This window comes from Cuculus canorus, chromosome 22, assembly GCF_017976375.1.
Source record: "Cuculus canorus isolate bCucCan1 chromosome 22, bCucCan1.pri, whole genome shotgun sequence".
Lineage (NCBI taxonomy): Eukaryota > Metazoa > Chordata > Aves > Cuculiformes > Cuculidae > Cuculus > Cuculus canorus.
The window spans coordinates 1,572,384-1,592,489 of NC_071422.1; the positions used below are offsets into that span (position 1 = coordinate 1,572,384).

Genomic DNA, 20,106 nt, shown 5'->3' on the forward strand with positions numbered 1-20,106 from the left:
GAGATGGAGGTGATGGCAACAGGCAGTGTCCTTCTCTGGGGACTGGGAGGTTGAGCTGGGGAAACTGAGGCAGAACAGAGCTGGGGACACAGCTCTGTGCCCACCGTGTCAGCCCCGGGGGGTGGACAGATGCTGCCCATGGTTTGAGAGTGGTGGGGCACAGTTAGGAGATGAGGACACTGGCAATGGCAGTGTCCCGCCCCGGGGACAGGGAGGTTGAGCTGGGGAAACTGAGGCAGGAGGAGCATTAAGCACGAGAGTGAGGGGTCAGGGATCCAGGGGAGTGTGGGGACACATGTGACCGTGTCCCTGCCCCGTGTGTGTGTCCATGTGCCCAGCAATGCTGCCAGGGGGACGGCAAGGACGGCCGTGGGGCCGTGTGACCCACAGCGTGTCCCCCGATGCCTCCCTCCGCCCACGCTCTGGTGGCAGCAGGATCAGGGCCAGCGCGTCCCTCCAGTCCTGTCCCAGGGTGTTGGGGTCACCTGTGGCTGCGGGCTTCGGCGTCCTCTGACCCCCCATGGGGACGTGCTCCTTCCCACCCCACCCAGAGGGTCCCACCTGGGGGGTCGCCGTCCCCTGGCCCCGTGACCACCACACGTGCCCCCATCCTGGGGACATCGGGGTCGAAGCCACCAGGGACGCTGGGACACTTTCTCCCTCTCCCTGGCCCCAAGGTCTCATCGTAGGTGCCCAAAAATAACTCGGAGCTCGTGTTCAGCCTCCAGCCTCCGGCACTGCCCCCTCACGCGACCCCCTCACCCCGGCCCTGGGGGGCTCAAGCACCGGACCCTGGGGGTGGAATGTCCCCCTGCCCCCGGGACACCCGTGTGGTCACCAGCACCCCCATGGCCCTGAAGGGGAAGAAGAGGGCAGGGGCTGTCCCCCGACCCATGAAGGGGTTGGTGTCCCACATCTGCATGGCTCTGGTCACCCCATGTGCTCCCGGCCACCCCCGAGACACGGAACCATGAGATGTGGACGTTCACATGTGCAGCTGCTTGTGCACATGGACAACCACACACATGAACACCCCCTACATGAGCCCCCACCCGCTGGAGCACCCATACACATGGACACCAACACACACGGACCCTCACTCACAACAACCCCCCTTGCACAAACGTCCTTCTCCCCAGACACCCCCCACACATGGACACCCCCACACAGGAGAAACCATGCACATGGACACCCACCTACAGGAGCAGCCATACACATGGATGCCACCATGCATGGACACCTACCTACAAGAGCACCCATACACATGGACACCACCACACATGGACACCCACACACAGGAGAACCCATGCACGTGGACATCCACGCACAGGAGCAGCCATACACATGGATGCCACCACGCATAGACATCTGCCTACAAGAGCACCCATACACATGGACATCACCACGCATAGACACCCACACACAGGAGCAGCCATACACATGGATGCCACCACGCATGGACATCCACACAAAGGAGCAGCCATACACATGGATGCCACCACGCATGGACACCCACCCACAGGAGCACCCATACACATGGACACCCACCTTCAGGAGCACCCATACGCATGGACACTACCACGCATGGACACCCACCTACAGGAACAGCCATATGCATGGACACCACTACGCACGGACATTCACACACAGGAGCATAGGACACCCAGTCCCAGGAGCACCCATGCCCACAGTCACCCTGGCACAGGGGTGCCCGGGCACACAAGCGGAAGCGCACATAAGCATCCACACACATGAACATGCGTGCCCGTGGCTGCTCCTGCCTATGGACACCCACCACCCACATGAACACCGACCTACAGAAGGTCCCATGCATGTAGACACCTGTGCTCTCAGAGGCCCAACACGCACATGTGTGTCGATTGACGTGAGCACCCATGCGTGGAGAAACCCATGAATGTGAACACACGTGAACATGGACACACATGAACACAGACACATGTGCACGTGGACACCCACCCACAGCAGCACCTGCACACATGGACACCCTCGCTCCCAGCCACCCACCATGCATGTACACATGAGTGTGCACATGAGCGCCCATGCACATGAGCGCTGGTGCGCACAGACACCCACACACGTGAACATGCATGTGCATGGCTGCTCATGCACACGGACACCCACGAACACGCTTGAACACCCCACACCTCATCCCACCTACAGAAGCTCCCGTGCATGGACACCCATGCTCACAGAGGCCCAACACGCCCATGGGTGCCCGCTCACACGAGCAGTCGTGCACACAGCCAGCCATGAACATGAACACACATGAAGATGGACACACATGCATGTGGACACCCACCCGCAGGAGCATCCCTGCGCACGGACACCCACCCATGTGCACACGCACGCTGTCCCCGCAGGTGCACAGGGGGTTCAGAGGCACCCACGCACACGGGTCCTCACGCACACATGATGCTGTGTCCTGTCTGGAGATGGTCTCCACACCAAGGGATGGGCAGCCAGCGTCCTTGCTCGGGCTTGAGGATGACCCTGGGGTTGTGGCCATGGGTGTTGCTGGACATTGTGGCCCTGCGTGTGGCCCCACAAAGCTCTCCCAGAGAGATCAGGTCACCACCTCGGAGGTGTCCAGAGTGGACCCGGGCTTTGGGATTTGTTTGCTGGTCCCACAGCGACAGCTATGGGTGACCATCTGTGGTGGAGGTGGGTCTAGCACAACGTGCAACCACTCTGCGCGGCTCCAGCCTCCAGCCAGCAAACCCCAGCCTGGGAAAAGAGCTCCTGGCCTGGGCAGGACCCGGGCAGCCCAAGCCCTTCCCGGCCTTTCACCACCTGCCAGCCCCTCGGTGCCCAGACAGGGTTTCCACCCCACCCACCAGCAGGAGAAGAGGTTTTGAGGAGCACGGACGAAGCCTGACTCCATTTCACGTGCATCCCCAAAGCTCTGCAGGACCCGGCTGGCCCCGTTTGCTGCTATTTTTCCTCTCTCTGAGCCTTCCCCAGGGACACTGGGGGGATGCCAAGGGCTGCGGGAGGAGATCAGGCATGGGGACCCATGGGTGGCCCTGGCACCATGGCATGGGATGTCCAAAACAACATCTTCCTGCTCACCCCTTCCAGAATGAGCAGCATCCTTCTGTCCCCAGGAGCTGGGACCCCTCACCCCTGGGGCAAGGACCACCCTGGGGTGCTCCTGTCCCTGCTGGGTCCCCTCAGCAAGGTGCTGGCTGCCAGGGGTTGACTTTGCTAAGGGCTTGGGGTGCTGTTGGGATTTGGGGTGCTTCCGCTCCCACCTTATTCTTCTTCTTCTGCAACACCCAGGAAAAAAAGGCCAGGAGACGGAGGTGGTACCCAAAACATCACAGTGAACACCACACTCAGCCAGAAACACCTGTGGGCTGCTCCTGCCACCAGGATAAAGCCCCCCCCGGCGAAGCCCCTGCACTCGGTGCTGCCAAATGCCCCCGAAGAATAATATTCCTCCCACTGGGAGGCAAAAAATCCCCCCTCCCCGGGTGCTCCGCCAGGGTGTGGGTGGGAATCACCCCTTGGTCACGGCAGGTCCCCACCACGCGATGCTCCCCCACGACGGGGACGATGACGCCCGATGGTCTCGCTGCGATAGCACCGAGGAAAACCCAGCGGACTCCAGCCGTGCCAGGAAAGCTGGGTTGATGCTCCACAGCCTCTTCTTTCCTCCGCTGGTCAGCAAGGTCCCCCCAGGGAGTGGGGTTAGGATGTGTCCTTCAGCTCGGGGCTGGGGGGCTGCGGAGGGGGCACCTCCGCCGAGGGCGACTGCATCTCCTGCGCGCTGCCTGCGAGGAGAGACCGAGGGTGAGCAACCACGGTTATTAATTCTATGATTCTAAGTGAGTTTCAGAAATGAATCTTCAAAGAATCTGATTACAGGAATAGGGGAGTTGAGTGGTGAGCTTAGCAGAGCTGGGTCAATGGTTGGACTCGATGATCTCAAACATCTTTTCCAGCCAAATGATTCTATGATTCTATGATTCCCCATGACATACCTGCATTCAGGGACATCTCAGCCAGCTTGAGGGGCAGGTCAGAGGGGCTGACGCCAGCTGGAGAGCCCAGGATGTCAGGCAGGGCATTACGCCGACCTGTTCTCCCCGAGGATGCAAAGTCCAGCACGGGTTCCACCTCGGTCATGCTAACCCTGGAGAGACATAATCCCATCCCCATCAGCCCCTCTGAGCATGGAGAGCAAAGAGGCCCCATCTGTGGTCCAGGCAGGATGCTCTGGTCCAGGGCAGGGAGCATCCTCTGCCTTCAGGCTCTCCAGGAGCAAAGGCAGGGGCCACCCTGCCCACAAGACTCCCCATCCCCAGGCTTGGCACCTTTGGGTGCTGTGATCTGCCCTGGTCACAGCCTCACGGAGGAAGGGGGGGGGGTCCTCAGGGGTCCCACCCGGCACCCCCGTAAGCCTTACCTGGCACCCTCCAGCCTGGCCTGGCACTGCGTCTCCCCTGTGCCCAGGGTCCTGCTTCGCTTCCCAGACTGGTGGTTCCCCCTCCTGATGTCTCCCAGTCAGTGAGGGACCTCACGGGAGATGGGGCTTCGGGCTGAGTCCCCTCCAGCTCTGACCTGGGTGGGAGGAAGAGTAGGGGGTCAGCAACGGGGCTGGGGCTAAGAAGGGGTAACAGAGGGAGTGAGGGGCAAGCCAAGAGGCTGTGACCCCATGCAGGGCACCCACAGCACCCAGCACCCTCCTCCCTGGGTGGCTGCGCTGAGCTGGGCTGGTGTGCAGAGACCCCTCACCCTTGGTGAGCAAGGCAGGAGGAAAACGGCAGCGAGATATGGATGGAGAGCAGCAATGGGGCAGTGGAAGTGACAGGCAGGGGGCAGGTTGGGCAGCAAGGGAGGCTCAGAGGGCTGCTGGGGACCAGGGTGTGGTGTCCTCAATCTGGGGACCCCACTGTGCCGCTCAGAGGGTCGCTCTTGCTGAGCCCGGGCAGGTGATGGTGATGCTGGGGTCGCCTGAGCAGATGGTGGTGATGCTGGGGTCCCCTGGGCAGGTGATGGTGACACTGGGGTCCCCTGGGCAGGTGACAGCGATGCTGGGGTCCCCTCAGCAAGTGGTGGCAATGCTGGGGTCCCCTGGGCAGGTGGAGGCTCTCCTGGGTGCCCCCTGGCACCGTGCAGATCCCACAAGCGTGGAGCTGGCCCTGTGCACGCCACTGCCGGGACCTCACCAGGATGTTTGCTCAGCTTTTGCAGACGGGTTTCGAAGCTGCAAGTAGGGGTGGCACAGGAGCTTGTAGGGACATGGGTGACCTCCACCCTCCCCAGGCCCCTCATGGGGTGCAGGGACCCCCAAGCCATCACTAAGCAGCCTTGGCCCCTCCAGGCCAGACACTGGCAGTGATGCTGGGACTGGTGTCCCCAAGGTGGTGTCAGTGGGAGCTTGTTCTGCTGCGTGGGGCGGTTGAACTCACCAGCGTCCTCCTGGGAACTGGTATCCAGCAGAGGACAAGCCAAGGTCCCCGAGTCCTTGGGCGCAGACTCCGTGCCAAGTGGGACAAGTGATCCTGGCTGTGTGCGAGGAGGAGAAATCAATGATTAACCAGGAGGTGAGTAGTCATGGGCCGATTGGCCCACACAGGGCAGGATCAGGGACTTTTCCAGCTGGGGAAACTGAGGCACAGGGTGACGTTCAGGTGTGTGATGAGGGCAGGGTCCGTGGAGTGGTGAGCTGTGGCTGTGTGACGCAGAGACACAGCTGATTCGTGATGCGCCCTGTGTGGGTGTGTGTGCACCTGTGCACCATCCACGGCACTCAAGGGCTGCGCATGCGCGTGTGCATCAGCACACGTGTGTGCATGTTTCCTACAATCACGGAGTGGGTTGAGTTGAAAGGGACCTCAAATCCCATCCATTTCCACCCCCTGCCATGGGCAGGGACACCTCCCACTGGATCAGGGGCTCCAAGCTCCATCCAACCTGGCCTGGAACCCCTCCAGGGATGGGGCAGCCACCACTGCTCTGGGCAACCTGGGCCAGGGCCTCCCCACCCTCGCAGCAAAACATTTCTACCCAAGATCTCATCTCAATCTCCCCTCTTTCAGCTGAAAACCATTCCCCTCGTCCTATCCCTGCACCCCCTGATCAAGAGCCCCTCCCCAGCTTTCCTGGAGCCCCTTTCAGGACTGGAAGCAGCTCTAAGGTCTCCCTGGAGCCTTCTGTTTTCCAGGCTGAACACCCCCAGCCTATCTGCGTGCATCACCTCAGGACGGGCAGTTGTGTGTGAGTGCACGTGCAGCTGGAGCTGAGCCCCCGCCTGTGCCTGCATGGTGCCCCCGGGTACACGCATGCAAGCATCGTGTCCCATGGCACATACATGTTCATGTTAGGCATCCCTTGGCACGTGTGTCCTGCATTGTAGCACACATGTGTGATTGTCCGGCGTCCCCTGGCACCCGTATGCATGTGTGCACACGTGTATGTGCACGCGTGGCAGCCTCTGGCACATGTGTGTGCGTGTCACAAGCCCTGCATGCACGCAAACACACGTGTGCTGCAGCGGTGTCACCTCCTGGGCACCGAGTTTCTCATCACACAGAACCCGTTGGAGGTCACAGCCCTTCTCTTGCGCCAGGGGCTCTGCAGCAGCCCAGGCTCACCGGGGCAGTGTGGAGGATCCGTGGTGGCACCGCAGCACCCGTCGTGTCACCCTGGCAACCGTTAGGGGCTTGGACGAGCCGAGACTCTCACGCCTGGCGTGCATCGTGGTGTGAGCATGCACGAGCACACACTCATGTCCACACACATGCAACCACATGTGCACACAGATGAACACATGCATGTGCATGTGCGTGCACACATGAACGTACACGTGCGCTCACATGCTGTGCACGCACGCACACACACACAGGGCCTCTCTTTGCACATCCCAGCGAGACAGAGCCCTGCAGGGCTGGATCAAAACCTTCCTGGCAGCCCCGGCATCTCCTGCTGGCTCAAGCTCTGAAGCACCAGGCAAGAAAAAGCCTTCATGACCAGGCTGGATCCTGTGCATCTTCTTCCTGCGGTTCAACATCTCCAGAGATGCTGGAGATGGGGTGTCCGGGCATGGGCAGGGGTTACACCCTGTACTTTCACCCAGCGCACCAAAAAGCCACACAGAGATATCAGGACTTCATTGGTGGCACGAATGGAAAAGCTACTGTGACCCTGGTGGGGCTGAAATCTCTGAGGGGTTGCAATGGGGTGGGGGGAATCCTGAGCACTTCTGGGATGCAGAATTGCTGTCATGGGGAGACCATAAGGCTGCCTTCACTCCTGCATCCCTGGGCTCCCCTGGAAGCAAGGTCCAAGGCGCCAATGCCTGCCCTGTGCTGAGCGCTGCCACATCCTCCCAGTCCAACAGGCAGCAAATCCAACCCAGCGCTGGGCAACCAACGTTGCATAAACCTTGTACCTCCGCCCAGTGAGCAGCAATGTCCCTCTCTTATCAGGGACTGTCTCCAGGAGGTTTGACGTGCTCACAACTTAAAAAAGCTCCTGGAGTCACATGGAAGGTCCTTGGGGCTGCTGGCTCCTGCTTTAATGCTCCTAATGGGATACAGGAGGATAGGGCAGAAATAAACCTTAATCCCTCCTGTGGAGGGGCTGCGGTGGAAGAGACTGGGAAGAGGTGGAGGGAGGACACGGCACTGGGATATGTCATGTCCCCTTTATCAAATCCCTTGGGAATTGAGGTAGAGCCACTGCAGCAAACCTGTCTCCTGCACAGAGGCCACTGGGAGACCCCAAAACATCCTGCAAGGCCATATCCATTGTGGGACGTCCTCAAACCTCAGCTATCTCCACACAACACTGCATCCTTCCAACAGGAGAGCTCCCAGGTCCCTGTGGTGCTGCTGACCCTGAATGCTTTTGTGCCACTCGCTGAGCTGCTTGGTTTGGGCTGGATGCTCAGTTTAATTTGACTGTGGCGATGACCTATTAAACCACAAGAGGGGAAGGAGATGGTCTGGCTGAAGGCCAGTGAACGAGACGCAAAGTGATCATCAGATAAAAGAGGAAAGAAGTGAGGCTTTGCCCTCCCATTGCGGTCAGCGTGTGTGCCTCTCCCCACCACACGCTGCTGCAGATCCCCACCCCGTGCCCAGAGTCCAGGCTGCCAGACCAGCTTGTGCAGGATTAGATCTTGTCTTCAGCATCCAAGCTCCTTGCAGGATGATCTGCTGCAGGAAACACCTCCTAAGCCCTGTTCTGGGCACTATCCCACTGTTTGCCTTTGATTTGGGTACAAATCCCAGGACTGGAGCAGACCAGAGAGCTCCTGCACGTGCAGGCTGTGGGAGGAAGGGCTCCTGCCCCAGCCGCTGTTCCTTACTCACCTCTTCTGTGCTCTAAACCTCCTCATTCAAGCCTCAAAAAGCCCAAATCCATGGCTTGAGAAGGAGATGCTACAGCTGGACTCCTCTGCTGCGACCCCGAGCATCAGCCCTGGGAGGGAGAGTGGTTTAGGTGAGGAGCAGACCACATCCTCTTCCTTATCACCCTTCTCTCCCAGCCTTGTGCCAGGGGAGCTTGCAGGATGGATCCAGCCAGGAGACTGAGATGCCTTGGAAAGAGCCGTCCCTTTCCCTACCCCCTCCAGGCGGACACCGGGGACAGGTGGGTGACAGGCAGGGACAGGCTCTGACCGCACCGAGCGAGGCGTAGACCTCACCATCATTGGGAGGAAATCAACCAAGGGTGTTAGGAGGAGCTCGGTCCCGTCCCACCAGGGTTTGGGCAGAATGGGCAGCAGGCTTTGGTGGTGGAGGTCTCCCCTTCAATGTGGCATCATTAGGTTTGTCCTAACGACATTTGCCTGGACATAAAAGCCTGTGAGGAAGGAAGGAAAGAAGGAAGGAAGGAAGGAAGGAAGGAAGGAAGGAAGGAAGGAAGGAAGGAAGGAAGGAAGGAAGGAAGGAAGGAAGGAAGGAAGGAAGGAAGGAAGATGCTGAGCAGACAGCAAAAGGTGTGAAACCATGCCAGGGACAGAGCAGCTGAAGAGACCGAGGGTCAGAGACCTCCATGGGCAGCACATCCTTGAATCCTCCACTGCGATCGAGGCAGGGATGTCACGGAACTGTTAAGGTTGGAAAAGACCTCTAACCTCATCCAGTCCAACCATCAGCCTAACCCACTGTGCCTGATAAACCACGTCCCTAAGTGCTACGTCTGCACGCTTTTGAACCCCTCCAGGGATGGAGACTCCCCCACTGCCCTGGGCAGCCTCTGCCAGGGCTTCACCCCTCTTTCCATAAAGAAATTCTCCCTGATATCCAATGCAAAGTTTGATTAAGGGTTCATTTAGCTGTAAGGTTTTGCTTTTTCACCTTCAGAGTAGCTGATAGGTCACTGGCTCATCTGGAAGTGTGGGTCTAGGCCACTTAACGTTCTTGGCATCCCTTATAAGGGGGTTTGTTCACACTCTTTTAATTCTATCTGTTATGGGGACTGACAACGACAGGCTGGAAATGCTGCACCCCAGCATGAGCCCTTGGAAAATCCACTGGCAACCTCACAATGTCAGTGTTATTAAGAGATGATGAACAGGGTGGAAAATGGGAAGGATTTACCCAGGCATAACCATAACATTGAATTAAATGAGCGTTGCATGCCAGGAAGGAAAGAGCTGCTCTGGATCAGAAAGGGATGAGAGCATCACCCAGGAAAATCAATGATGAGTCCACATGGGAGGAAAATCCAACAGGGCTGAGCTAACCAGGGACCGACAGCCACCAGACAGACTGAGCAGCCCCTGGAGCCTGGAACAGCAGATGGCAATAATTAAACAGAGGATAAGATCTGGAGAGCTGAGAGATTTCCCATGGAGGCAGCAGGTTTGGTCCCGATGGTTTCATCTCGAGGGATGAGTGCAGGCAGCAGTGTTCGTGCCTGAGGTAACGGCAGCTCTGTCAGAGCCCAGGAGATGCTGAGCAGACACCCGCTGCCATGTGGAAAAGGGCTTCATCAGCTGTCAGCAGCCCCAAACAGCACCCAGGAGAGAGGCGAGAGGGAAGCATGACGATAAATATTGTCCCAAACTCATTGCCTCCAGGGCAGAGGGATAAAACGAGAAGGGAAAAGGCCCTAGGGATGTCAGCTGGTGCGGGAATATTTAACGTGGAGATGCAGGACAACTCAGAGAACTGGCCTTACTTCAAGCTCAGAGTTCAAGGAAGTCTCAACCCAAGTGCCTTGAGACAATGATCCCTCCTGGAAGCGGGTGGGGTGGGATGCGGCTGCCAGTGCCTGCCTGCAGGGAGAAGCTGGCACCTTGCTGCCTGCCCTTGGCAGCAAAACCTCTCCCATTGGCATTTTGTCCCTAAATGGGAAGGTGCCTGGGCCAGCTCGGATCCTGCCTGGCACCTTTGGAGTGATGCTGTCTCAGTCTAAAGCATAGTGGTGCAGGGATCCAAGGAAACTTGGATGTTCAGAGCATCCCCGAAGCCTCACACTATTTTTTGTCCCTGTTTTTTCCCTGGCTCTTCCTTCCTGCGTGGCCTCAGTTCCTTCCCAAAGCTTTGAGGAATTGTTGCAGCAGGTTTTTAGGGAGCAGGTGACACTGGCAGCTCCCCAAGTCTCTGGCTGAGCCCGAGGTGGTCCAGCACAACCCATTACCCATGGGGTTGACTCCTCCACGCGATGCACTTTCCAGCAAATACCATTGCCCAAAAGGCATCCCACACGTGGGCTTCCACCACCTCCCACACCGCGTCTTCCTCATTAGGCTAATGCACTTACAGCGGTAATTCTGGTTACTCCATAAGCCCTTTCCCGTTGTGTCCTGCTTTGCGCTTTGACCTTCCTCCCTGCTCTTGCTCTCGCACGCCCATCCTCGCATCCTGACCTGCTTTCCCTTTCCTCCATGGTTCCAGCTTGAGCTTGGATTGCCTCTTCCACCGGTCTGGAGCACGTTGAAATGTCTCTTCCTTCTCTCCACCATCCTGACATCCCTCTCATCCTTGCATCTCTCTTCCCCCTTTCCCTTGCTCACTCCCTGCTCCCCATCACTGCCCCACAGGCGGGTAGGACCAGGTCAAGGCTTAATCCCATCCCTGCTCACACCCCAATCCTCAATTATTCCACCCAAACCACTCCCTGCCTTACAAGGATGCTTTTAAGGATCATCCTTCACCTTCCTTTATCCCTTCCTGCTTCCTTTTTGCCTGCTTTAGGGCTGACATATTTTTTTAGGATGCTTCCTCCAGCTGTTGGACTTAGAAATTCCTTTTCATGCTCAAACCTGAGTCGTGTCCTAGCTCAAACCAGCTCAAACTGAACACAAAGCCTTCCTTTTGCCGGCTCTGCAGAGAGGCTCGTCCAGGCTTGTTGGGCATTGGTACCTAAATTTCTGTTCAAAGCAGAGTGAGAATGAAGGACTCCAAAATGGGAGACTGATAATCTTCGTTCACCAAAATTCCTGGGTGCCAACAGGGAGATGAGCACAAGAGGCGTTGCTGGCATCCCTAGGGTGGAGTTGCTGGGAGAAAGGATGGATGCATTATTGCTCTATCAATCCTGGTCTCACTGCACGCAGGGATGTCGGCAGAGTTCTGTTCTGTTTAATACCCTCAGAAAAGCCAGGCAAAAAACCTAAAATCCAACCTGAGTGTCTCCAGACAGGATTTCAGGCTATTTGTATAAACTGTCACTTTGGTTTATAGTCCTGCAAACACAAATCAGAGCAAGTCTTGCTCGAGGGTAAGCGTGAAACCAGCTCATGCGCTCACTGGCATCCCAACCCAAAGCTTGCCTGAGCGTCTGCAGGGCAAACCCAAGCGCTGCCAGCCCAGACCTGGGTGCCTCCAGACCTGCAGGTGATCACCACCATGCCCCACATCACGGCTTGGCTCCCCCAAAGGGTAGCAACCCCAGAGAAAATTCCCTTTTGATTCCACAGACCTGGGTTGGGGCAGGAAAAAGCACTCTGGATCTGCAGTTTGATCCCAACACAGCCCCACTGAACACAGCATCTCCTGCAAGTTCGTACATCAAGAAAATTGAGAAACAGCGCATGGGGCATCACAGGCAGATGATGAAAGCATCAGGGAGATCTGAATTCGTGACGGCCTCTGGACCATCCTAATTTCCATTTCCATCCCACTAGCTGAGCAGCCTGATCCAGTGGGAGGTGTCCCTGCCCATGGCAGAGGGTTGGAACTGGATGGGCTTTGAGATCTTTTCCAACACAGACCATTCTATGATTCTAATTTCTTCATTCCTGGACAAGCCTGAGTTGTTCTTCTTAAAGAGCAAAGCACTTATAGCTCAGGGGCCTGAGGATGTGGGCTAACTGTGCAGCATTCCTGGACTTACTCTGCACCCAAAAGCTCCCCAACTCCCCCAGCAAGGGAGACGGGGCTGGATAATAACCTCAGCTGCATCAGCCACAGGGCATGCATTGGATCTCGCTCACCTGGAGAGGGAATAACCACATCCCGGGCCATCTTCTCCATCCTTCCGCAGCCTGAGGCTCCCAGCCCAGTGCACATCCCTGCCTCCCATCCTGCCTGATCTCCCCTGGGTTCCCAATTCTCCCCTGGAAATTCAGAGAGGAGAATTTTTGCTTTGCTTCACACAAGCACCTCTGTTTGTTACCGTCATACAGAGCAGGGCGCCTGTTCTGCAGCAGCCGGGAGGTGCGAGGTCCCTGTGCAAGGGTGCAGGGGGGACTTGGGGAAAGCTCCTGCGGGCAGGGATAGAGCCCCTTTGCAATCCGGCAACCCCGAAGAAGGAGCCAGCAGCTCCCTCGACGGGGTCTGATGCACTGGGCAAAGCACTGGAGCGGGAGCGATGCCATCCCTGTGCTTCAGCCCCACCAGCCCCACCAGCCCCACTGGCAACGGGAAACTGAAAAGAACCCCCAAAATCTCCAGTAATACTCTGCTCATGGCTATTTACTGTGGGAACACAGCAAATCCTTAGGGCTATCCACAATAGAAGCTCCTGGCTTCCCAGTGACAGTGGGGAGGTGACAGCTATATGACCCAGCTCGGATGCATCCAGAACGAGCACAGTAGCGAGTGAGACCTTCACCTCGACATCAGTTTGGGTGCAGATTGGGGTCTCCCATTAAACAGCACCTCCCTGGGCTGGATGGGAGATGCTGTCCTGCATCCCAGGGAGCAATGGAGGTATCCCAGGGAGGGACCCCAATGCATCCCAAGGAGGGATGTAAGGAGAGATCCCATCACATCCCAGGGAGAGATGCAAGGAGGGATCCCACTGTATCCCAGGAGGGACAGAGGTTGCTCCAGCTGCTCCCAGGCCAGCCAGGTATTCACCAGTCTGTGGGCTGTGACCTCTTCCAAAGCTTTCGAGAATCCCTGCCTACATTCTTATCAGTTAATTACCTTTAATTGCCAGTATGGTGGGAGGAGAAAAAGAATTTCCCCTGGAGAGTTTGAGTGCCCGCTGGGACACCACAAGGATGGTGGGCAGGAAGGCTGAGCCCATTTCCCCACCACTCCTCACTCTGTGGGTCTCCTCTCAGTCCCATTGGCTGCATTCAGGTCCTGTTCGAGCCCAAGAGGGGAAATGGAACAGCCCCTCTCACACAGGAATGGTGGAAACACCCACAGGGATAATAGGAACCCACCACTCAGCCATGGTGAGGGACCTGGTACTGTGAGTAAACCAGAGCTTGTTCCCGCAGCCAAAGGAGGGAAAGAGGAGCTTCCCCTACCACACATCTCTGTTGCGGAGCTGCTGTTCTAATGGGAGGTAATTACCATGATTGAGCCCTGGGTAATAGATCTCCCACCGTAACCTTTAGTTGCTGCTCCGACAATGGCACGAACTATAATTTTGCATAATAAATGTGTCACCCACATCTAAATTGGTTTCATTCGTTAGCAGTTTGAGGCTCTTTCCTCCCCAAATGGCTTTTTGTCAGCTGCTCCAGCCTGAGCATCCTGGGTGTGAGCTGGCAGACCTCATCAGAGGTGACGGGAAGGGAATGTCCTTGTTTCTCCTGGCTGTGCATGCGGAACGTGTGGGTGAGCACTGTGGCCAGGGATTTGTGCCAGGGGAAACCAAGGAGCCACAGGGATCATAGAATCATAGAATAATAAAATCATAGAATAGTTTGGGTTGGAAGGGACCTCAAAGATCATCTAGTTCCAACCCCCTGCCTTGGGCAGGGACACCTCCCACTGGCTCAGGCTGCCCAAGGCCCATCCAACCTGGCTGGGAACATCTCCAGGGATGCTGCAACATGGCCTGTGGGCTGCTTGGGACAAGGGCTGGGACATCTGTGGGGACACAGGGTGCCAGCCAGGTGCCACCAAGCTCGTGTTGGGCTGTGCAATACCATGAGCGCATGGTCTGCGCTACAAGAGGCACCAGGCATTTATTAAATGCAAGCGGATGGACCCGGGTGTGGCCGTGCACCACAGGAGCCTCTTCTCTCAGAATCATAGAATTGTTTGGTTGGAAAAAGACCTTTGAGATCATCAAGCCCAACCGTACCTGTCCACTACTAAACCATATCCCTGAGCACCTTGTCTGCCTGTCTTTTACACCCCTCTAGGGATGGGGACTCCACCACCTCCCCACGCAGCCTCTGCCAGTGCCTGAGAGCCCTTTCCATGAAGAAATTTTTCCTGAATGTCCAATCTGAACCTGCCCTGGTGCAACTTGAGGCCATTCCCTCTTGTCCTACCACCTCTCACTGGGGAGAAGAGCCCAGCACCCACCTCGCTACAACCTCCTTTTAGGGCGTTGTAGACAGTGATGAGGTCTCCCCTCAGCCTCCTTTTCTCCACTCTAAACAAGGTCCTAAACGCGGGTCCACACCGGGAGAGGACCATGGTGCAGCTGGGTTTGGTGAAGAAGGCAGCAGGGTGCTCCGAGGAAGCAGCACTGGATTCAGAGGAGGCTTCCCGGATTTGCCAAAGCAGCAGGACCCGTGCAGGCACCCAGATGATGAATTCCGGGCGGTGGAGCTGATGGCTTCCCGGGCCCCGCACCGCAGCTGGTGCCTCCGGCTCCCCAGGGAGCCCCCCGGCATGGGCTTCCCCCAGAGGCCTGGCTGCCGGCAGATTTTCTCCTTCCTGCTGCAACTCATCCAAGAATGAGGTGGAAACATTCCAGAGTGTCCTGCTCCCCCGGCAGCACCCCATTGGGAGGCACCAATGGGTGTCTCTAGTGGTGATGCCTTGCGTGGAGGCGATCCAGATGTTTTCCCCCACCCCTGCGTGGATGCCTGGAGCATCGCTGAGATTCCCCCGGGCAGCGGCTGTCTCAGAGCCTTCCACACCACCCACCGAAACCCTCCTGGCGCCTGAGGAGCTGGTGGGGAAGGGAACGGAATCCAAGAAATCTATGGAGGCACCCTGGGAGCTTGGAATCCGCAGCCCTGAGGGAGCAGAGCTGGATCCATCACCCCTGGGCTGAGCTGGGCACTAGAACAGAGCACCCCAGGACCCAAGGCCAGAGCAGTGCTGGGGCCCTCGTCCCCATCCTTCGTGTGCCACGTCCTCACAGAGGACAGGTCAGGAACGGGTGCCAGCACTTTGCCAGCTGAACCCAGAGCTGAACCCTGAAGCTTCGCCCGAGTGTAGCTACACCCAGAGCCATGGGCAGTGTCTGACTGACTCCCCTGGCTCCCAGCCACCTCCTCCCTCTCCCCCTTGGCCCTCCAGCTCGTCATCTGCCTTTGGGGACACCGGGCAAAGTCCCCAGGCTGGGGTAGGCACAGCCCTCGAGGAGCCACCAAAGACCCCAGCAGCCCCCAGTGTGGCTGGCAGGGGCAGGGCAGGGCACAGCAGCGCTTTTAGAGAGGCAAAACCACCGACATGCATTTTAGACCCCTCTGACCTCTCCTGCTCCAGCCCAGCACGGTCCCCTGGGGCAGGGGGACAGCTTGGGGACAGCCTCCTGACAGTCTGGCAATGCTGTGGCTCCCCCGATTTAGAAGAGTGAGGAGATCCTGGCTCTGACATCACCTTTCCTCCTTGAAAAACTCCTGCTTTTTTGGGCAAGAGATGCTGATGAACAGATAAAGGGTGGAGATAGTGGCAGGGCTGTGTCCATCCATCCTCCTCTCCCTCTCTCCTTTCTATCTCCCCTCTCTCCTGCCTGGCAAGGAGGAGGAGGAACTCCCAGGAGGAGTCCAGGCAGGACTTGAGATTGAGGTGTCCCTTGGTGGACAGCCTCAAGGTCACAGGCAGCGAGTATTTTGGGTGAACACAGGGCATCCAGCCCTGTGACACCCAGCCAGGGGACAGGAGCCAGCTCTGGGACCAAAGGGACCCGATCCAAGCATCTGCAGGGGCAACCTGCCAAAACAAAGCCCTGAAGGCAGCAAGGAGGGGTTGTCCCTGGGGAAACCCTTTCTCCCAAGAGGATGCCACCTGGGAGGAGGCACGAGAAGAGCGTGATTCCTGCATGGACCAGTGCTCAGCCCTGCGCTGGCTCTTGCTGCCTGGGACACCCTCCACCCCCCAGCTCCCTGGGGCCCAAAATCATCTGGGGAATCTCCCATCTAGGAAGCTGAGGGCTGGAACTGGGGCAATTGGGGTCGTTCAGGGCATCTGAGATCACGGTGGGACAGGGTGGAAGGTGGAGATGTCAGTGATGACCCCAGGACTTGCCAGGGAAGAGGGAGGCAGGGAATGAGGGGCAGGAGTGGGTGCCAGGGTGGGATAGAGGTGCCACCACAGGGGCTGACCTGAAGTGCCCACCCCGAGATGGACAAGCCTTGCTTGGTGCCTGACCACCGCTCACCGTGACCCTCCCCGGAGCCACCAGCTCCTGGTGGGATGGGCACGGATACCCCCAAGCCCTTGAGAGTCACTCCGCTGCCTTGCTCAACACCACAGCCTGCTGTGAAGTTTCATCCCCCCAAACCCCACCTGCCTCCCAAGGACACCGCTGTCTCCTGAGTCTCTCGCCTCTCTGCCCTCCCTTTGCTCCGACGCGCTTCCCCCAGTGGTGCCCAGGGTAGGGACCTGCTTCCCAGGGTGGGCACTCGGTCCCCACGGCAGGCACGCAGTCCCCAGCACCCAGAGGCACAGGGCATCAACCACCATGGCCCAGGGCCTCCGTGCAACCACATCACCCGCACCCTCCACCCGTCAGCTGCTCACCTGGGCTCTGCTGGAGCCACTGCCAACGTTGATGCCTACACTGACACCGGTGCCCGCGTTAGTGCTGCTGCCGGGGTTGATGTTGGTACTGGTGTTGATGATGTCGGTGCTGATGCTGCTCCGGTGTTGGTGCTGATGTTGTTGCTGGCAGTGATGCCGGTGTAACGGTTGGTGCTGGTGTTGGTGCCGATGCCAGTGTCGATGGTGCTCCTGGTGCTGATGCTGATGTTGATGTTGGTACCAATGCTGCTCCCGGTGCTGATGCTGATGCTGCTCCCGGTACCGGTGTCGGTGCTGATGCTGTTCCCAGTGTCAATGCTGATGCTAATGGTGTTCCCGGTACCGATGTCGGTGCTGATGCTGCTCCCGGTGCCGGTGCTGATGCTGATGCTGCTCCCGGTACCAGTGTCGGTGCTGATGCCAATGGTGTTCCCGGTACTGGTGCCGGTGCTGCTGGTGCTCCCGGTGCCGCGATGTCGGTACCGACGCCGCTCCCGGTGCCTCTGGCGGTGCGGCCGCAGCCGGGCGGAGGAGGGATGCTCGGCAGCCCCCGGGGTGGCCGCTCCGCCGCTCCCCCCGCCCCGCTCCGCACGGGGGGACCCGCCCGCCTGCCACCCCCCGCCCTCCCCCGGCACCGATCCGCCCCCCCGCCACCCCCCGCGCAGACAGGGACCCCACCGGGACGCGGATACTCCATCCCCATAGCGTCCCCCCATCCCCTCGGGACTCTCGACCCCCACCTCCTCCTGGACCCAGGATCCCCACCCCTGTCAGAGACCAGACACCCCATCACTTCCCTCTGCCACCAGACACCCCAACCCCGACAGGGATCAGACCCTCATCGCCATCTCCTCCCCCACCACTGGCCCCCCGCATCCCCACTGCCTCCCCCTGCCCCTGGACCCAGAATCCCCATCTCCATCGCCCCTCCCGCCACCGGGACTGCCAGGGATTGATCCTCTATCCCCGTTGCTTTCCCAGACACGGAGAACCGGATCCCCATCCCCTCTGCCTCCCCGCGTCGCTCAGGACAGGACCCCCCATCCCCATCACCTCCCTCACCACTGGACCCCAGGTCCCCCATCCCCATCGCCTCCATCCGCCACCGGGACTGGACCCTCACCCCCATGACCCCCCATCCCCGCTGACTCCCGCCACCGCTGGACCCCCACCCCCATCCCGTCCCTGCACCACTGGATCCCAGACCCCCATCCCCACAGTCTCCCCTCGCTACGAGGGTCCTGCCCCCTCCGCAAGCCCCCGCGCTGCCCCCACGCAGAATGTCAGCGTGCCTGGGGCTGCGTCCCCTCCGTGTCCCCCTCCTGCTTTGAGAGATTCGGGGGGCTGTGACTCCCCTGCCCCAGGGACCCTTCTCCCTCCCATGAGGCTGCTTGGAAAATGTGCCAAACCCCCAGATTTCTTCTGAATTAGGGTCCCTGGTTGCAGCCTTTGAGAAGGAGCCCCATGGCCCCGAGGAGGGCTCTGCTCTCCTGCTGGGACAGCTTGGCCACAGCCCACACACCTCCCCATGTATTTATTTCGGCCAAAATTAATTGTGAGGCTGAAAAGCTTTGGAAAAAAAATAATTAAAAATAAACGTGGCTGCACCTCTGTGGGTTGTGGTGCCTGGAGGGGTGGAGAGACCTGCTGGGCTGGGAGACCCTGGGTCCGGCTGGGAAATGCACACCTGGTCACGTCACAGCCCCACGTTCTCCCCAGCACAAGGACAGTCCTGGTGGCAGAAGGACATCAGGGACCACACGCCAACAGTGAGTGCCTGTGGTGGGGTTCCATACCTGCACCCCGCGTGGAGGCAGGGGAGGGGCAATGGTGATCAGACCTGCACCAAGCACCAAGTAAAAGCAGCTCAAATTTGGATGCAGGACCCTTGTGCCACCTTCCCGGGCTGCTGCCCGTGTGTGTCACAGGGAAACAGAAGGGTTTGGGGGAGAGGCTCCAAAATATTGCCTCCTAGCTCTCGAGGTGCATGGATGATCTCCCCAGAGCTGGGAAGCAGGGTGCACTCGGACGATGGGGTGTCTGCTCCTCTTGGCCCTACGCTGGAATAATGTTCCCACCAGGAGGGGAGCTGGGGGCACATTCCCAAATCCCCATCTCTGGCTGTCCTCATCTCCCTGTGGGCAGCCAGGGGTGATGCTCAGCATCCAGAGCAAGGTGCCCACACTGTCCCTGCCCCAGGGTAGCTCAGCACCTCCGGGGGCTCACAGGCCACGGGGAGAAGCTGGCAGCTCGGCTGAGCCCAGCAGAGGTTGCTGACCTGGGAAGGACAACGCTTTCCTGACCTCTACAGTGACCAGCAAGGTAAAATCAGACATGCATCCCTATGCTGGGCTTGTAGAGGGACAAGAGCCACCAGAGCTTGGCTGGTCTCAGCCCCATGCTTGTCTCTGGCCCCCCTGTACCCCCAAATGCTCGGGGGGCTGCAGCCAGCCGGCCAGCGGGAGGGATGTGTATCCTGCCCACTCGCTCACGCGTGTTGACGGGCGACTGGCAGCTCCCGCGCGGCCAGCGGGGAGGGGAGCCTTCGCCAGCTGCTATTTTTAGCTCCTCACGCTCCGTTTTCTCCTTGACTGTCTCCCCTCTTCAGAGCAGTCTCGAGCCGAGCATCGGCGATGTTTATCCTGCCTGGCACCTGATCGGATATGACACTGGCTGTCGCAGGCGAAGGGGACGACTGCCATCCCTCTGCTCTGGGAGATGTGTGGGGGCAAGAGAGGAGATGCAGGAGTGGGAGAGGAGGGAAACCCAGGCTGGTTGGGGAGGGTTCTGCTTGTGCGCATCTCCCTTCCGCCAGCTTCTGGGTGCCCCTAGGGGATTCTCTGCCCTGGGAGAGCTGGAGGAGAAGCTACGGCACCCTCCCCTTTTCCACCTAGGCTGAACACTTCCCTCTGCCAGCGTGATCCTTTGGGGATGGCTGGGCTGGGGACTTGGGTAAACTGAGGCACACAAGAGGTCTGTCAGTCTCTCTGTGTTCAGCCAGTGCATTGGTGGC

The 20,106-nt window shown here is 58.7% G+C and overlaps 1 protein-coding gene across 1 annotated transcript; it reads right to left on the bottom strand.

Annotated features, from left to right (window-relative positions):
• Positions 1-3,151: 3,151 nt before the first annotated feature.
• Positions 3,152-17,329, bottom strand: LOC104062483 (cAMP-dependent protein kinase inhibitor alpha-like). Its single transcript, XM_054086648.1, has 5 exons — positions 17,094-17,329; positions 5,436-5,532; positions 4,430-4,584; positions 4,005-4,156; positions 3,152-3,794 (listed from the first exon to the last, which is right to left on the bottom strand). The coding sequence occupies exons 4-5, from the start codon at positions 4,147-4,149 to the stop codon at positions 3,712-3,714; spliced, it is 228 nt and encodes a 75-aa protein (XP_053942623.1). The 5' UTR covers positions 4,150-4,156; positions 4,430-4,584; positions 5,436-5,532; positions 17,094-17,329; the 3' UTR covers positions 3,152-3,711.
• Between the last annotated feature and the right edge of the window lie 2,777 nt (positions 17,330-20,106).

What these genes read in the sequence shown, in the direction of transcription:
- LOC104062483 (XM_054086648.1), bottom strand. Translation starts at nt 4,149, where the DNA reads ATGACCGAGGTGGAACCCGTGCTGGACTTTGCATCCTCGGGGAGAACA. An exon ending in TGAGATGTCCCTGAATGCAG is followed by an intron (nt 3,795 to 4,004) that starts GTATGTCATGGG and finishes CTCTCCTCGCAG; the next exon opens with GCAGCGCGCAGGAGATGCAG.